Source organism: Salvia miltiorrhiza, chromosome 4 (assembly GCF_028751815.1).
Source record: "Salvia miltiorrhiza cultivar Shanhuang (shh) chromosome 4, IMPLAD_Smil_shh, whole genome shotgun sequence".
In the NCBI taxonomy this organism is placed as follows: Eukaryota; Viridiplantae; Streptophyta; class Magnoliopsida; order Lamiales; family Lamiaceae; genus Salvia; species Salvia miltiorrhiza.
The window spans coordinates 24,290,805-24,309,352 of record NC_080390.1 but is presented as its reverse complement, the minus strand read 5'-3'; the positions used below and the strand labels follow the sequence as shown (position 1 = coordinate 24,309,352).

Here is an 18,548-nt window from a genome sequence, read left to right as displayed (position 1 = left end):
TAAAGTGAAACTAAATGATAAAAAATAATTATATACCCTAATTAGATGGAACAAACACTAGTTAAAGCCTACAAAATTGAAATTAGAGAAAAAATATATAAGAAAATAAATAAAATTGAAAATGGGACATGAAATATGTTAAACCCAATCACAACCCTTTTAAATAGCCTATAAGCTTAGGGAAACACAAAAACACATTCAAAGTAGAAGTGCAGACATGGGAATATTGCAAGAAGAAGAAGATGAAGGATTAGGGTATGGAAGTTCTCTGGCTGTTCCGAGCGCGCAGGAGATAGTGCGAAACGACGCTCAAAACATACCCGAAAGATACATAAAGAAGGTGGAAGACAGGCCTAGAGACTCGGATATAAGCACCTCTTTTTCTGATGATATTCCCATCGTAGATCTCTCTCTGCTTGCTGCAGGCGATGAACATGAACGAGCCAAGTTAGACGCCGCTTCCCAGGAATGGGGTTTCTTCCAGGTAACATTATATTATATATACCGATTATAAATAGCATTATTAATTTATTTGAGTGTTTGGATTGATGCGATGCAGATGATAAACCATGGGGCAGATGATGTGTTGAGGAAGATGAAGGCCGCAATGGCAGATTTTTTCGATCTGCCATTATCGGAGAAGAAGAGATATGGTATGGCAGCAAATGATATTGAGGGATATGGGCAGGGATACGTAGTCTCTGAGGATCAGAAGCTGGACTGGAACGACCTTCTTTTCTTGATAACGTTGCCTGCTACGTCCAGGAGGTTCAAGTATTGGCCTCTCACAATACCCGCTTTCAAGTACGTCATACTCATACAAATTTGTTTTCATAAAAAAAAAAAATTCTTCCTAAATGGAGTATATACTTATTTAAACTCATTTTGAAATATAAACTGCTAACGGTGAGCGTAATATGTGATGGATTCGATGTAAATTATTATGAAGATGGAATTTTTACCCCCATTGAATTTAAATTGAACACCACAAACTCATTTAGCAAAGTCATAAATCTATAGCACGATCTAAGGACTACAAATGATTGCTAATTTATTGTTTAATATGATTTTTTATGACTTATAATATATTATACTTACAGTAAATATAAGCATTTGTTATGATTTATATTCTGTATTATAATAATTATCTGAATATTAGTAGTAGTAGTATTCTTCATTCGAATACTTCAATCACATAAATTACTATTTTTTTTATTTTATTAATTTAATAGTTGAATTAGTCTCTTTGTCCCAGTTAAGTTGGTCAACTTCTTTTCGACACGACCAGTGTTTTATGTGTGTTTGGTAATAAAGTGAATAAGTGATTGAATGTTTTTAGCTTATATTTATTATATATAAGAAAATTGATCAATTTATATATTGAAATGATCCAAAAAGAAATGTTGATCAAGTTAATAAGGAATGAGGGAGTACAAATAAAAATATTTATTAAATAATTCCATTAGAAGTTTAATTTTCAGAATGCTAGCTCACAACCAGAATATGGCCGAACACCGACGGAATATTCTGTCGGTATATTCCGTCGGTAAGCATCAAATATCCGTCGGTAAATGGAGATACCGACGGATTTAACCCGTCGGTAAAACGCTCGTCGGTAAATCATTTACCGACGGATTTTTTCTGTCCGTCGGTGCTTACCGACGGACATCGCCGTCGGTAAGTCTCCGGCGCCGGCGTTGGCCGTGGTAGGTGGCGCGTTTACCGATGGATTACCGACGGAAAATTTCGTCGGTAAATTAATTATTTTTTTATAATTTTAATTTTTTTTATATATCAACCTATCTTCGTATTCTACAAGTATTTCGTATTTCTAATGTATTTTGAACTTAATTGCATATGATTTGGCCAACTTCCCAGTGGGTCACCCATCTTACTAGTGCTCTGAGTCAAGCACGCTTAACCTTGAAGTTTCTTTCGAGTGGTCGCCAGTAGAGAACACGCGTATTATTCATATAACTAGCACCTATTAATTCATTTAAACTCTATTTCAATATACAATATCATTTATTCATAACCTTAGAATATGTCGAAATGATATCTAAGACTTGTGGTGCCGGCGAAAGAATGACGATAAATATATGATCGAATTTAAGATAATAAAAGAAATTAATATTATCGTTTATTAAAAAGAGAAAATATTATATATGCATAAAACCTAGCATATAAATACTTTTATATCATTATCTTTAGTTGTTGGTTCTTTTTTTTTTTCTAATGATCACAAAAAAAGGTGACACTTAATTACTAAACTATACTCTGAATATTTTTATTGTTTATATTAGATTTAATTTACGAGCTTTTCAAAAATTTCCTAAAAGATTGATCCGAAAAATATACTCCCTCCGTCTATAATAAGTGTGGTATGGATGAAATGGCATGAGTGTTTTAAGAAAATATTGGGAGATGTGTATAAAATAGAGAAATGATTTCACTGAGTTGATTTATTAAGTAATAAATATAAATGGTTTGTGAGATTAGTTTTTTGTAAATATTGTGTGTGAATGAAATTATACTTTACATCATTCACACAGTACAATATTTACAAAGGGTATATTTTATATAATTGGAAAGACCATACTTATTGTGGATAGACTAGAACGGCTCAAAGACGACACTTATCGTGTATGAGAGTAATTGTTTTTTACATGCAGGGAGGCAGTTGAGGAGTATGCAGGTGTGATAGAGAGGGTGAGCGATGAGATATTTGGCAATCTGTCATTGTTGATGGGAGTGGAAAGAGGTTTTTTGAAGAAGCTACATGGCGATGTGAAGCAAGGCATAAGGATGAACTACTATCCCAGCTGCGCTAGGCCGGATTTAGTCCTCGGTGTGAGCCCACACTCCGACAGCAGCTCCATCACTCTTCTGCTTCAAGACGACGACACCACCGCCCTCCAGATCAAGCACGAGGGCGTCTGGGTGCCCGTCAACCCAATCCCCAATGCCTTGGTCGTCAACATTGGTGATGCTATGGAGGCGTGGAGCAATGGGCGGTACAAGAGCATTGAGCATAGGGCTGTTACAAATCTGGAGAAAGCAAGGATTTCTGCTGCAGCCTTCGTCATTCCAGGCAACGACGTGGAGTTGAACCCGTTGGAGACGATGGTGGATCATCATCTTCAACCTAGGATTTTCAAAGATGGTGTTAAGTATATTGAGTACCTTCGTTATACACTGGGAAAGAAAATGGAGGGTAAATTAGCCAACATTGAGTATCTCAAGCTCAATTAGTGAAGACCTGCTGCTATCTTACGTACGTTGTGGGAAATTTGCCTGCTATTTGTATTTGACAGTTTTATTGTGACATGTGAAAACATGTTGGAGTAATCTCAAGATTGATTGATGCATCTTAACTATTCAGCGTCACCTGCAATAAGGGATCAGTTGGTTGAATAAGCTAATAGAGTGACAGCAAGTTACATTGTATCATACAAAAATTTCTCATTTGGTGCTTCAGTGAAGCATTTATAAATTAGTGATGTAGATTGGGATTTGGGACAAGGAAGATTGGTATATTATAAGGTGATAGAAAAGATAGAATAGTGGAAACAAGAGTGATAGCCATTATTACAAATTAAGATTAGAACTACTGTTTCATTGATATTATTTTCTCGAGATGATATTACAAGGAAAGAGGGGTTGCCTTATATAGCAACCTAAGCTATTACCCTACTTACTAACAAACAAATATAACAATTGTTAATTTGTGTCTGTTGGCTTAGCGGTAGAATGGTTAACGCCTAAAGTCAAAGGTCTTGAGTTTGAGTTTACCGTGATATGGTCTTTAAATTTACTTGTTTAATTTTTAATTTATCAAAAAAAAAGGAACATCCATCACTTTAATGCTATACCTTTTTTTTTTTTTGAGGGAACTTTAATGCTATACCTAGTACATGCAGAAACTTTATTTAATATTTCAACAATGAAGTAAAAGGGTTGTATTTGAGACAATGAAGCTCCATCTAGCTAGGATGATGAGCTGATTCTTCTTCATCTTTATGTTTTACACGAGTACTAATGCATCCTCTAACAAGGGTAATAATTCACCTGGTAATAATCGTTAATTAAAATATTGCCTCTGATGTTAATGCCGAAACGGTAGTCATGCTTTTGTAAGTTATGTATTGTTGTTACTTGTTAGTCGAGTACGAATATGATAAACGGACAGATTAAAATATTCATGCTGATGTACAAACAATCTCTGGGGAATGATTTGAGCAAATGCAAGATTCCAAAATAATGTAAATATATAGTGATGCGAATTAATCAAATGAAGTGAAAATTAATAATCGTTCGTCAACTTAATTTTAATAAAATGTAGTCAAAATTTAGTTACAGGAACCAAACTGTCCTTATTTTACAATTTTTGAATCAAAATTCTCTCTTATCTAGCTCTTCTGCTATCTGTATCTCTCTTTATCTCTATATTATTTTCTGATATCGTTCATTTTATGACGTACATATTTATCCTTTGTTCCCTTCTTGGTATGTAATTTTTCGGTCATCTTCTTCATTTAAATTCAATTACATGGTTTCCTCTGTTTATTTTCTTTCTTCATTTAAATTCAATTACATGGTTTCCTCTGCTTATTTTCTTTCAATTTTTTGTCATCTTCTCTGAATATTTTAAAAAAAATTATTTTTTCAATTGTACTTTAGATTTGGTATGAACGGGAGTTATTCATATTAGCCGTGTCACGATGTAACACCCCGTTCTTTTCCTACTAAGTTAACGTTTTGAATAATTTTGAACTTACAATTATGAGATGATTCGCGTCGGATAAAAGAAAACGAATTTATTTTAATTCCAACAAAAATAATTTACAAAACTTTTGTAAATTTTGAGTTATTTAAATTAATTGAGTTATTTAAATTCATATGCATTGCATATAGTTTTTAAATTTAGAACTTGAGCATTTATACGAGATATTTATTTAAACAACTAAGAGATTATTCAGTTCTGATAATTCAACCCTCAAGGTTTTTAATTGTCATATCAATATCTACCATTAACCATGAGTCCATGACTCCCTTTTCCTCAAGCCATACCACCTCCCTTAGCTCAAGTACACCTACTCCTACGCAGCCATACCTCCCTCCATGCCTCTCTCCCATATTTCAATTATACTCCCTCCGTCCCGCCCAAAATGCTACTCCCTCCGTCCCAATAAAACTGGCCCCTTTCTTTTGGGCACGGAGATTAAGAATAAAATAGTTATGCTTAATTAATTGTGGTCCACCAAAATTAAGGAGTTAATTAAGACATCCTCAATCTAACTTCTTCTTCTTCCTCTCACTGCATCTGGGCGACGGCGCCGGCGCCGGCGGTCGGCCCTCACCGTCCTCTATCTGCCGCCCACGCCACCGACCACCCTCAGATTTGTGCGTGTGTGTGCGTGCAACGAAATGAAGCAAATCTCAAACAAAAAATGAATCAAACCACAAACCAACTCAAATCTTGCAAACCACAAACCAACTCAAATCTTGCAAAAATCTTCAAGAAATGAAGCAAATCTCAAACAAAAAATGAAGCAAATCTCAAACCAAATCCCTAGCCCTAGCCCCAAATCGGCGGACTGGAGAGGTGGCGGAGCGGAGAGAGGCGGCGAAGAGACGCTGGAATAAGGCCTGAGAAGAGAGGCAGTGCCGACTGGAGAGGCGAAGCGGCAGCGTCGACAAAGCCCTAGCCCCAAATCGGCGGCGGCGGCAAAGAGCAAACCCGTGCCGCCCTCCGATTCGTCGACTTCCGATGGCCAAACCAGTGCAAACCCGCGAAGCCGACGAGGTGGGCGGCAGAGCCTTCAAAGAGAGAGAGAGAGATCTGCTTCAGTGAGAGTCTTGTGTTTTTGGAGAGAGACGAGAGAGGGAGTTGAGAAGGTGACGGGTGAGGCCGCGAGGGGTGGCCGACAGTCGTGGCTGACGGCGGTGGCACCACCGGGGAAGAAGGAGGCGGTGGCAGTTGTGAATGAGAAGTGAGAGAGAGATGAGTGAGAGAGTGGTAAATAAATGAGATTTAATTAGAGAGCCTTAATTAAATTAAGTGGGCTTAATTAAATACTAATATTAATACTTTTAGAAAGTGGCCACTTTTAGTGGGACAAACCAAAATGGAAAGGTGGCCAGTTTTATTGGGACGAAGGGAGTACATATTCTTTTTCGAGTCGTCCCAACAAAGATGCTACATTTCTATATTTTGCAAAAATAAGAAATTTTAAACACTTAATTAACACAGTATTTCTTTATTACAATATCTCTTCTACTTTATCACTTTATTACATTCTCTTTCTTATTTTATCACTATATTACTTTCTCTCTCCTACTTTATCACTTTATTACCTTTTCTTTCTTACTTTATCAATATATTATTTTCTATCTCTTACTTTATCACTTTATTATTATACACTTAAAACATTAATTTACAACTCTCTTCTCTTTCTTACTTTATTATCACTATATTACTTTCTCTCAAATACTTTATCACTTTATTATTAATCACTTTATTACCTTTTCTTTCTTACTTTATCACTATATTATTTTCTCTCTCTTACTTTATCACTTAATTATTATACACTTAAAACATTAATTTACAACTCTCTTCTCTTTCTTACTTTATTATCACTATATTACTTTCTCTCAAATATTTTATCACTTTATTATTACACACTTAAAACATTAATCTACAACTCCTTAAATCTTGTACCCTGTACCGAAAAGCAAATGTAACATCTTATTTTCTCTGTCCTACTTTATCACTTTATTATTAGCAAATGTTGCATCTTGACCAGGACGGAGGGAGTATAAAGCAAAGAAACCTTTACTCATTCTACACCAAATACATGTCGCTACATTCAAGATTTCTTATCTGCTGCATTCAAGAACTCACACAAGAAGCCACCAAGCACAAACCACCAGTAATCCTCAAGGTTTTCATCTATAGACTCCCTTGCCAATTGTATGAACTCAGAATGCATATACACATCAAGCAAATCAGTTTATCTTTCATATACATTGGATACATATATGCATATCTTTTTTTTAAAGCTAAATTCATGATCTGTGCATTACATATATGAAGCATATTTAATAAAAAGAACAAAAAGAAAAGATGACTCTTGAACTTTGATTTTATGGTTGAGCATGGGGTGTTATTGGTGCGAGTCGGGGAAAGAGGGTGGTGGCCGTGGCACTGCTGCGGTTGCCGGAGAGCGAGGGCGGTCAGTCAGGCAGGGCATGACGGCAACGACGGTGGTTTTCGTTGGCTGAGGACGGCGGTTTTCGCTGACACAGAGTGGTGAGAGGGCGCGGTCACCAGGAATCGAAGCTAGGGGCTGCGATTTGAGAGAGAAAAGAGGGAGATCAGAGGCGGCGCCGTCGTCTGAGATTTTGGGCGGCGGTGACTGCGGTAGAGACAGAGAGACGAAGCATGAGAGATGAGGGTGTGGGTCGTTGTGGTGGCCGCGATTTTGGGATCTAGGGTTCAGGCAGGGATAGAGGCGAGGCGTCGGCCTTGTCGCCGGAGTTCAGGCAGGGATAGAGATGAAATGGGCTGACTTTTATTTTAAAATGGGCCTATTTATTAAATCATGACTGCAGATTTATTTTTATTTGGGCTTGATTTTTATTTAATTGTGTGGGCTGCATGTTTCTTTAAAAAGGGCCTTTGATTTAATTATTTTAAGGATGATGCATAATAATTATACTCCCTCCGTCCCGCGAGTCTTGACACGTTTGGGTTCGGCACGGGAATTAAGAAGTTGTAGATTAGTGTTTTAAGTGTGTAATTAATAAAGTATAAAATTGATAAAGTAGGAGAGCGAATGTAATAAAAGTGATAAAGTAGAAGAGAGAATATAATAAAGGTGATAAAGTAGGAGAGAGAAGGTAATAATTATTGCCAAAAAAGGAAACGTGTCAAGATTCGTGGGATGGCCCAAAAAGGAAAACGTGTCAAGATTCGTGGGACGGAGGGAGTAACATTTTTTGTGCATATATTAAATGTAGTCACTTATCATATGCATTAAATATGAAATGATTTGCATTATGCATTTGCAAATAAAAGTATTTATAATTTAAATTGGTTTTCATTAAATCCAATTATTAAAGAAAAATCGAGTAAGGATATTGTTGGTGTCCTTAACTTAAGAATTAGTTTTCAATTTTTATTATTAAATTTTGAAACCCGTCGTGACGAATCATACAATATTACGCATTTTCCCTAAGATATTAAGTTAGCTTCACGAGACCTATTAAGAATAGAATTTCTTGTAGGCTTTGTGACTAGGTGGATTAGCGTTGTGTTCAACCTAAAGTATACTCTCTAGATTGCTCGCAAGAGAACGAGGTCAACCGTAGAGTGACAAGTTGACCCAAGTTGTATACCACGATAAAGACTTAGCAGGGCTAATTATCTATGTGTTAAACACGTAAAAACAATAACACCTTAACATTCTAACCAATTTTCAAGTGATCAAGTAGTGTATCAAAAACAACGAAAAATAAATTCTAGATAATAAAACAACGGAAATTCAAGGATTAAAGATTCTAGGGCGACGGATCATCTTCTTGGGAAATCAATAAACAAGTGAAGATCATGCACAATTAATAAACTCACAAAATTCTCCTAACATAGGTGCTCAAACCATAGTTTTCACATTCAAGTATGAGTTTACGCTAATTAAATCACATGAATTCATCAATTATTAGACTATATGTTTCCGATTAAGTCTAATTCCAATTCAACCACGGTCAAGCAACGAGTTCTTCTCTCGATCTCACACGTTGCAAACATAATCAAGCAGTGATCAATTGCTAAATCGAATATCAAACAATTGAATCGGATAAAGTGCATCAATACATCATAAGCAAATCAATTAAACCCAATTGAATCTCCAATCCTAGATTATGGAAATTAGTTCATCATGCTGTAGAATTCAAAGTAGGAGAAAAAGTAAACCATGGAATTAAGACAAAGAAGAAAGATAAAGAAATAATTGTGAAATTCAAAGTGCAAATCCGTTCCAATGAGTAAAGAAAGTGAAATAAAATGATAAACTAAGAGCACTCCCAGCAGATCACCTAAATGCATCACTAACTCTAAATTTAGACTAAAACAATTGAAAATAAGATAAAAAATGCATCCAGCAGATCCCCTAAATTGGATGGGGGCCACAAATTTTTTTACACCTACCTAAATTCAATCTTAAATTTACACCCACCCTAAATTTATTTTAAGCTTATAATTAGTAGGGCCCACACATAATTATTATTTTTATGTAGAAAATAGGAGATCTGGTGTATGCATTTATAAAATCGAGATCCTAAAATTAAATAGGGAAGCTTTAGGGAGGAATATAGGAGCATAATTTTGGGATTTCTGCTGGGAGTGCTCTAAAGTTCTCCTATTGTTCTTGCTTCAAAAAGGGGAGAGGATGGAAGTTCTAAGTGAAAAAGATATATTTGAATCTCTAAAAATTGCCTTTCTTATGAGAAATCCCGTCAGAAAATCGTCAGGGTCAGCCCGGTTGACTAGTGCGCCGCGGCTCACTCAATATTCTGCTCATTTTCCTTCAAGCAGTCAACCCGGTTGACTAGTGCGCCGCGGCTCACTGCCTTCTCTTCCCAATCTTCTTCTAATCATCCCCGATTCATTGTGAGCCATGGTTAGTAAGGCTCAAGCACTCTCTTTTGCATCATTGTGAGCTTAGTTCACAATCTTCAAATGTTTTAACATCGACATTCTTCATTTAACACCTAAAGCATCACAATTAACCATCAAACTCAAATTAACACAAAATCACCACTACTCTACACAACTTTTGCAATAAAAAATTATTAAACTAATAATAAACAATGACACAAATATGACTAAACAAATCCCCCCACACTAAGCATTTGCTTGTCCTCAAGCAAAAATTTAGTTCAACGTAGTAGAGTTTGAACTTAAGAGACTTCATTTCCGGTTAACTCAACACAGACATTATATCCTCTTCAGAACCATGGTCAACCATTTCCCAACATCAATGAAAATCACAATTAACCCGAAGCATGTTAATCGTCTATGAGATCATCAATCGGATCAGACCCAGCCCCCCATAAGAAGTGAGTTCCCTAATGCAGCTGCTTTTATCAACAAGTCTCTGTACATTTATTCAACAAAAACGAAAAACTAAATGAAGTACATCCCTCTTATTTCCAAACTCTCAAACTTTTTCTTTCTTTCTTTTGTTTTTTTTTTTCAATTTTTTTTCTCTTTTTTTTCTTTCCTTTCATTCTTTCATTCTTTTTTTTTGTTTGTTTAAAGGCAACTCCTCAAATTCCAACGAGTACAAAATCTCAAGAATGAACTACAACCAAATCAATTCGTACAAGATGAAACACTTCTGAATTAGAGACAAGTATTTAAGCAACTGCAATGATAACACTCCTTCAAATTTCAGCCGGACAAATCACCTCAATCATATTTCATAAACTTGCCCCACAGCAATAAGTATAAAAAATGACCTCATCTCAGTTAAGTCACAATCAACAATGAATTCCAAAGGTTCAACTCAAATCCAGCCGACTCAACCAAAAATAAACTAACTTAAATCAAACCTCTACTATGCAAAACTAAATTACTGCAGAGATTCACAAATACTCACACATACCAACAAAATAAAACAAATATCACAACACCCGCAAACTCATCAATTCACATGAGAAACAACGACCCCCCCCCCACACTAAAACTGAGCAATGTCCTCAATGCTCAAGTGCAAAGAAGTAGTGCAAAGGAGAAAAACGAAACTTCCCTGAAAATTGATGAGCCGGCAACGGTGTGATTCATTGATGGCCTACGGGTGGTGGATGGGGATAACGCTGGGTCCAAGAATCCCAGCTAGTCTCCAACGCAGATATCCTCTGATCTTGAGTATCCAAACGCACTAACAGGACTCTGCGAAAATCACCAATGTCATTGTCAAAATGAGATTGAAAAGCAGTCATAGATGTATCAAAATGGTGTTGTGTGAGTGGTGCATCAGGGTATGTGAGGGCTAGCTCGGGTGAAGCAGTGGGCTCCGCCTCGTCTTCCTCGTCCTCATCGTCTGAATGAGAAGATGGACCAACGCCTTGTGCAATGATCGCGACAGCTTTTCCATTCGCATACTCGATGACGCAGTGCCGTTTATGATGGGGAACAATAGTGTGCCTATCCTTGATGAAATTTCCCCTCATAAGCTCTTTGTCATCAATGGACTGAAAATAAGTTGAATCTTGCCCCGGAACAAATTCTGTGCCTCTTGGAAAAAGCTTGAAATGAACCGCTAAACATGTGATGATTGGAGTCAAAGAAATATGGAAAGCATTCCGACGCTTAATAAGATCAAGCTGGGACCAAATGAAGTATATAGGATAAATTTTGTCCTTCCGCTTTGCACTCCACAACAAGAAAACTTCATTGGCATTAACTTTATTCCCTTCATCTTTCCCTGAAATATTGTAGGCAAGAAATTTATGCACAACAGCTAGTGTCGGATCCTTGAAGTTTTTATTTGGGTGTGATAATTGAAATGCATCGGGTGTATTCAGTAGCTTCAACAAGGATCCGGCACTAGCTGTTGTGCATAAATTTCTTGCCTACAATATTTCAGGGAAAGATCAAGGGAATAAAGTTAATGCCAATGAAGTTTTCTTGTTGTGGAGTGCAAAGCGGAAGGACAAAATTTGTCCTATATACTTCATTTGGTCCCAGCTTGATCTTATTAAGCGTCGGAGTGCTTTCCATGTTTCTTTGACTCCAATCATCACATGTTTAGCGGTTCATTTCAAGCTTATTCCAAGCGGCACAGAATTTGTTCCGGAGCAAGATTCAACTTATTTTCGGTCCATTGTTGACAAAGTGCTTATGAGGGGAAATTTCATCAAGGATAGGCACACTATTGTTCCCCATCATAAACGGCACTGCGTCATCAAGTATGCGAATGCAAAAGCTGCCGCGGTCATTGCACAAGGCGTTGGTCCATCTTCTCATTCAGACGATGGGGACGAGGAAGACGAGGCGGAGCCCACTGCTTCACCCGAGATAGCCCTCACATACCCTGATGCACCACTCACACAACACCATTTTGATACATCTATGACTGCTTTTCAATCTCATTTTGACAATGTCATTGGTGATTTTCGCAGAGTCCTGTTAGCGCGTTTGGATACTCAGGATCAGAGGATATCTGCGTTGGAGACTAGCTGGGATTCTTGGACCCAGCGTTATCCCCATCCATCACCCGCGGGCCATCAATGAATCACACCGTTGCTGGCTCATCGATTTTCAGGAAAGTTTCGTTTTTCTCCTTTGCACTACTTCTTTGCACTTGAGCATTGAGGACATTGCTCAGTTTTAGTGTGGGAGGGGGGTCGTTATTCCTTATGTAAATTGACGAGTTTGTGGGTGTTGTGATATTTGTTTTGTTGGAATGTGTGAGTATTTGTGAATCCCTGCAGTAATTTAGTTTTGCATAGTAGAGGTTTGATTTAAGTTAGTTTATTTTTGGTTGAGTCGCGTAGATTTGAGTTGAACCTTTGGAACTCATTGTTGATTGTGACTTAACTGAGATGAGGTCATTTTTTATACTTGTTGCTGTGGAGCAAGTTTATGAAATAAGATTGAGGTGATTTGTCTGGCTGAAATTTGAATGAGTGTTATCATTGCAGTTGCTTAAATACTTGTCTCTAATTCAGAAGTGTTTCATCTTGTACGAATTGATTTGGTTGTAGTTCATTCTTGAGATTTTGTACTCGTTGGAATTTGAGGAGTTGCCTTTAAAAAAATAAAAATAAAAAATAAAAAAAATGAAAAGGAAAGAAAAAAAGAGAGAAAAAAAACAAAAGAAAGAAAAAAAAAGTTTGGGAATAAGAGGGATGTACCTCATTTAGTTTTTCGTTTTTGTTGAATAAATGTACAGAGACTTGTTGATAAAAGCAGTTGCATTAGGTAATTGACTTCTTATGGGGGGCTGGGTCTGATCCGATTGATTATCTCATAGACGAGTAACATGCTTCGGGTTAATTTTGATTTTCATTAATGTTGGGAAATGGTTGACCATGGTTCTGAAGAGGATATGATGTCTATGTTGAGTTAACCGGAAATGAAGTCTCTTAAGTTCAAACTCTACTACGTTGAACTAAATTTTTGTTTGAGGACAAGCAAATGCTTAGTGTGGGGGGATTTGTTTAGTCATATTTGTGTCATTGTGTAGAGTAGTGGTGATTTTGTGTTAATTTGAGCTTAATGGTTAATTGTGATGCTTTAGGTGTTAAATGAAGAATGTCGATGTTAAAGCATTTGAAGATTGTGAAGTAAGCTCACAATGATGCAAAAGAGAGTGCTTGAGCCTTGCTAACCATGGCTCACAATGAATCGGGGATGCTGCTTGAAGGAAAATGAGCAGAATATTGAGTGAGCCGCGGCGCACCAGTCAACCGGGTTGACCCTGACGGTTTTCTGACGGGATTTCTCATAAGAAAGGCGGTTTTTAGAGATTCAAATATATCTTTTTCACTTAGAACTTCCATCCTCTCCCCTTTTTGAAGCAAGAACAATAGGAGAACTTTAGTTTATCATTTTATTTCACTTTCTTTACGCATTGGAACGGATTTGCACTTTGAATTTCGCAATTATTTCTTTATCTTTCTTCTTTGTTTTAATTCCATGATTTACTTTTTCTCCTACTTTGAATTCTACAGCATGATGAACTAATTTCCATAATCTAGGGTTGGAGATTCAATTGGGTTTAATTGATTTGCTTGTGATGTATTGATGCACTTTATCCGATTCAATTGTTTGATATTCTATTTAGCAATTGATCACTGCTTGATTGTGTTTGCAACGTGTGAGATCGAGAGAAGAACTCGTTGCTTGACCGTGGTTGAATTGCAATTAGACTTAATCGGAAACGTGTAGTCTAATAATTGATGAATTCATGTAATTTAATTAGCGTAGACTCATACTTGAATGTGAAAACTATGGTTTGAGCATCTACGTTAGGAGAATTTTGTGATTTTATTAATTGTGCATGATCTTCACGAGTTTATTGATTTCCCAAGAAGATGATCCGTCGTCCTAGAATCTTTAATCCTTGAATTTCTGTTTGTTTTATTATCTAGAATTTATTTTTCGTTGTTTTTGATACACTGCTTGATCACTTGAAAATTGGTTAGAATGTTTAGGTGTTATTATTTTTACATGTTTAACACATAGATAATTAGCCCTGCTAAGTCTTTCTCGTGGAATACGAATTGGGTCAACTTGTCACTCTACGATTGACCTCGTTCTCTTGCGAGCTGACTCAACCTAAACACTACGCTAGATTGACTCGCAATAGGACGAGATCTATTGTAACGTGTAAGTTAACCCAAGTCGTCTCTCAAGGAAGATTTAACAGGGCTTCTAATTGTATCACAACGAAAGCAGTAAAGGTTGTCGTTTGAAAAATGTAAAATTAAAGTAACGCTTGTAAATTAAACTTAACGTGAAATTAAACTCGGAATTAGCTAGGTGAAACATAAATACTTAAGCATAAATAAATTACTAACCCTAGGCAGAATTAAACGGTAAAGTAAAGCTACTCGAATTTAAACGATATTACGCTAAGAATTTAAACAACTGTAATTAAAAGCTTCTAATCTAAACTGACATAAACGAAATTGCATAATTGAAAGCAAAACATAATTCAAGTAGAAGCAAAGAATTAACGTAAATAATAAATACCGAAATCGTCGCGAGAAGCGAATCACTGTCACTTGATTACAACTTGAAACAGTAAACTAAAACAAACTGAATTGAACGCTAACTTAGAACAAAACTCGGAAATCTGAAGAACTATGAAAACGAGAAAACTGTAAAATGTTTTGATGCCTAAGGTAGAAGATTATCTTGGTTCGAAGGCTGAAGGATAATTCTCATGATGAACATTAAGCCCTTTATATAGACTACCTTTCATCAACCCTAAAAACCATCAAGAACGGCCCAGCCAAACTGGGCCTAAGAGATAGAATCGTGACAGCAAAGAAAAGTTCATGTTGGAAAGAGTGCTCGGCAAGTAACAGCAGCGCTGGCGAGTGTTTGCTAGCTCTGGAGCAGTGCTGGCATCCTTGCGCGTGATTGCCAGCGCTAGCTACTAAGCGCACAACTGTCAGCTCTGGACACGAAGTCAGCTCTGGAGATGTACTATGCTCTGTAGATGTAGTCTGCTCTGGAGATGTACTCTGCTCTGGAGCGTTTGGTCAGCTCTAGCATTGATCAGCTCTGGATGCGGTGTGCTCTAGCTATGGATTGTCAGCTCTGGCTCTGGCACGGGATTTTCAGCACTGTGCACCACTTTGCGCCTAAACAAGCATTTTTGATCCAAAATCTCCAAAGTATGATTCTTTCTCCTATTTTATCAAAATCTCCTGCAACACATCAAACAGACTCATAAACGCACCAAATTCCAGAATATTTAACTCAAATTTAGCACAATCAAACCCCCCAAATTAAGAACAATTAGGCATAAATCAATCCCCCCACACTTAGCCTTTTGCTTGTCTTCAAGCAAAATCAGTATGAATCTAAGGAAGAGAGTGTTCCACGATGATTATTTCCATCCAAACATTCAACAAGTCAATTCAAAATTTTCCAATCAACACATATATCTCAGATCATGCAAGTAACTTAAAGTTTAAGAAGCAACACAGTAGTAATGCAAATAATTCGATCAGACCTAATTCTTCGCTAGAAGTGAATTCCCTAATGTGATCGCCTTTATAATCAGTATCTCCATTTCACAACTTTGTGTGCTTAATCACTTAGATTTCAACAGTTGAGCCATAATTCGTGGAATAAAACCATTTGGATGTAATCCAAAGTCTTCTCACGTGATTTCCCATGCTCATAGTTAAACTAGTGGAGCAGAGACTCATAGCTTCCACGATTTTCAGAGCTGGCCAGATGTTCAGAACTGTCAATACTTCCAGCATTCAAACATTTCACATATAAGGATACGATCGTAGGCAATCACAATGACAACACTCCCTCTAACATCTACCGGACAAATCACATTTTACTTACTTACAACCGTGTTGCAACAAAACTCATACTTCTTTGCACAAACGAGAAACATATATCAAAAGCAAAACCAGAATAACTACCATTCAACATTAACCCGAAATTCACATCAAAAATCATCTCTTCCACACATTCATAAAAATTAGAAGGCATCCAAGAATAAGCTAAGGAGAGAGATAGTATTTTTTTTTTATGTAGTATTTTTTTATGGTGGGACCCGTTCTCCTCTACATAAAAATCACCACCAATTTTATGTAGTGTCCATCAAAATTGTTATACTTTTGGTGGACAGAGAGAGTATTTTTTTTTTTACACTAATTTTAAATGCTAGGAGAGTGACACATGGCAAGGAGCTTCCAAAGCCTTCCAATGCAAAATCTGCAAAAAGATAAAATCTATATATAATTTTTTAATATTAACAAAAAAAAAATTCAAGATTTTTGAAATTGACTTATTTTTCATGTATAATATTACACAGAAACATGCATAATTTTACACATAAAAATGCATTAAATTGTACAAAAAATGCATTGCATTTTTTGACAAATCTGATTTTTTTTATCCCTCTCCCCATCCACCCCTACACGCACCCCCTTCCCCCAATTTTTTTTTTTTTTTGTCGAAAATTCATGTTTTTCAAGATTTATAGTTACGAGATGAATTGTTCAATTTTATAATATGCATTGTTCTACTTTACAATATACAGAGTTCATTGATACAGTATGCATATTACAAAACAGAACAATGTGTGAAGCCTCCTCCATTGCATATTCAAGTAATCTATAAAATTAACACATTTCTCCAAATTTTGTAGTTCTACTTGAAAGAATCGAACTTAATAGAAATATATATATATATATATATATATATATATATATATATATATATATATATGGTCAAGTTCAACAAAGAAACCACCTATCTATAGAGATTAGAGAATAAATCTCCTCCATCAAAACCACTTGATCTTACGGTTAATTGTATGAAAATACACGAACTTTAGTCACTTTTTCATTCTGCACACCGACTTTGAAATTTACATTTTAAACCATGAACTTTGCATTCGTTCCATTTTTTCCTTAAAATTCATCTCCGGCCATCGGAAATCTGAGGTGGCACCTTTTGGCGCCACGCGTATGTGACACGTCATTAATGTGTGCTGACGTGTCTAATATTTAATACTCTCTCTCTAATACTCTCTCTCTATCTACTTCTCTCTCTCTTTCTTTTCTCTCTCTCTCTCTAATATTCACCTCCGTCCCCGCGCTTCCCTCGTCCCACACAACTCGAGGCCGCCGCCGCCACTGCCGCCGCACGGACCGCCGCCGAGACCCGTCTCCACGTCGCCGTAGGGTTTGGAGTCCATCTACCAGATTTCTTCCGTACCACAAGCACCATCTTGTGCTTGTGGTGGTGGTTGATGAACTGGTTTTGCTGCTTACTAACTTTGCCGCTTTTTTCGCCGGCGTCGGAGTGGCTCGGGGAGCCGGCGGCGCCTTTGTTAGGCAACATGGTGGATTTCATCGCCAAGGTGTTGGTGACGATGTTGTGCATTTGGCTAGGCATTTGGTTGTCCATGGGGTGATTGGTAACGCTCGTGTGCTTCTCTTCACCTTCGTCGCTGCTTTTTGGGGTTGAATTCGCCATAACAATGGAGTGGATGGAGCTCATGGAGTGCTTGCTGGCTATGGCGTATTTACTGTGTTCGGGGATGGTTTCGAAGGCGAGGTGGCTGACGAGGAGGCGGATGACGTTGTGCTGCGCGAAGGGATCCTGGCATTTGCGGTGGTTGGCGGCGAGCTCCGACAGCGCCCACGCCACCACAATCTGCACCTTCATGTGCCCTTCCTTGAGGATTTTCGCCACCACCTGGCAGACGCCGGCGTTGACGATGTGCTCCACACTCTCCGGATCGTCGCGGTCGTTGGCGGCGATGGGGGGCAGGCCGAGGTACTCATCGTCGCGGTCGTCAGCGGGGGCGGAGACGCGGAGGAGCCAGGAGACATCTCCGATGGAGTTGTCGAGCTGCTGCTGGACCTTCTTGAAGGCGGCGACAGGGTGATGGTGAAGATGCGGTGGAGGCCGTTGGAGCGGCACTTGAAGACGAGGGTGAGGGCCTGGTCGAGGACCTGCTCGGTGTCGTCGATGATCCGGCGCGTGGGGCGCTCGTAGAGGTCGCCGCTGGCTCGCGCGGCCTGGCGGAGGAGGCCGGCGAGCTTCTCGGTCCTGACCTTGATCTCCCCGCATTCCGCCTTCATGAAACTCGCCTGATCCGCAAGCTTGATCACCTCGTCCGCATATTGGATCGGCTTCGCGAGGATCTGCTTCACTATGTCCGCCATGATCATAGCGGACCGATTATGAAACGATTAACAATGTCTTCACACCATTCAAGATCTATCTCCTCGTTTCCATAATTTTGTTTGATAATAGGGGTTTAGCAGCGATT

General features: G+C 37.9%; 2 protein-coding genes across 2 annotated transcripts; one reads left to right on the top strand and one right to left on the bottom strand.

The window, feature by feature from the left end:
• The first annotated feature begins 205 nt into the window (after positions 1 to 205).
• LOC131019515 (protein SRG1-like) lies at positions 206 to 3,654 on the top strand. Its single transcript, XM_057948062.1, has 3 exons — positions 206 to 484; positions 560 to 804; positions 2,673 to 3,654. Exons 1-3 carry the CDS (start codon positions 218 to 220, stop codon positions 3,250 to 3,252), a joined length of 1,092 nt encoding a protein of 363 aa, XP_057804045.1. The 5' UTR covers positions 206 to 217; the 3' UTR covers positions 3,253 to 3,654.
• A 13,687-nt stretch (positions 3,655 to 17,341) lies between these two features.
• Positions 17,342 to 18,441, bottom strand: LOC131023187 (uncharacterized). The gene is made up of 2 exons (XM_057952733.1): positions 18,229 to 18,441; positions 17,342 to 18,136 (listed from the first exon to the last, which is right to left on the bottom strand). The coding sequence occupies exons 1-2, from the start codon at positions 18,439 to 18,441 to the stop codon at positions 17,342 to 17,344; spliced, it is 1,008 nt and encodes a 335-aa protein (XP_057808716.1).
• Between the last annotated feature and the right edge of the window lie 107 nt (positions 18,442 to 18,548).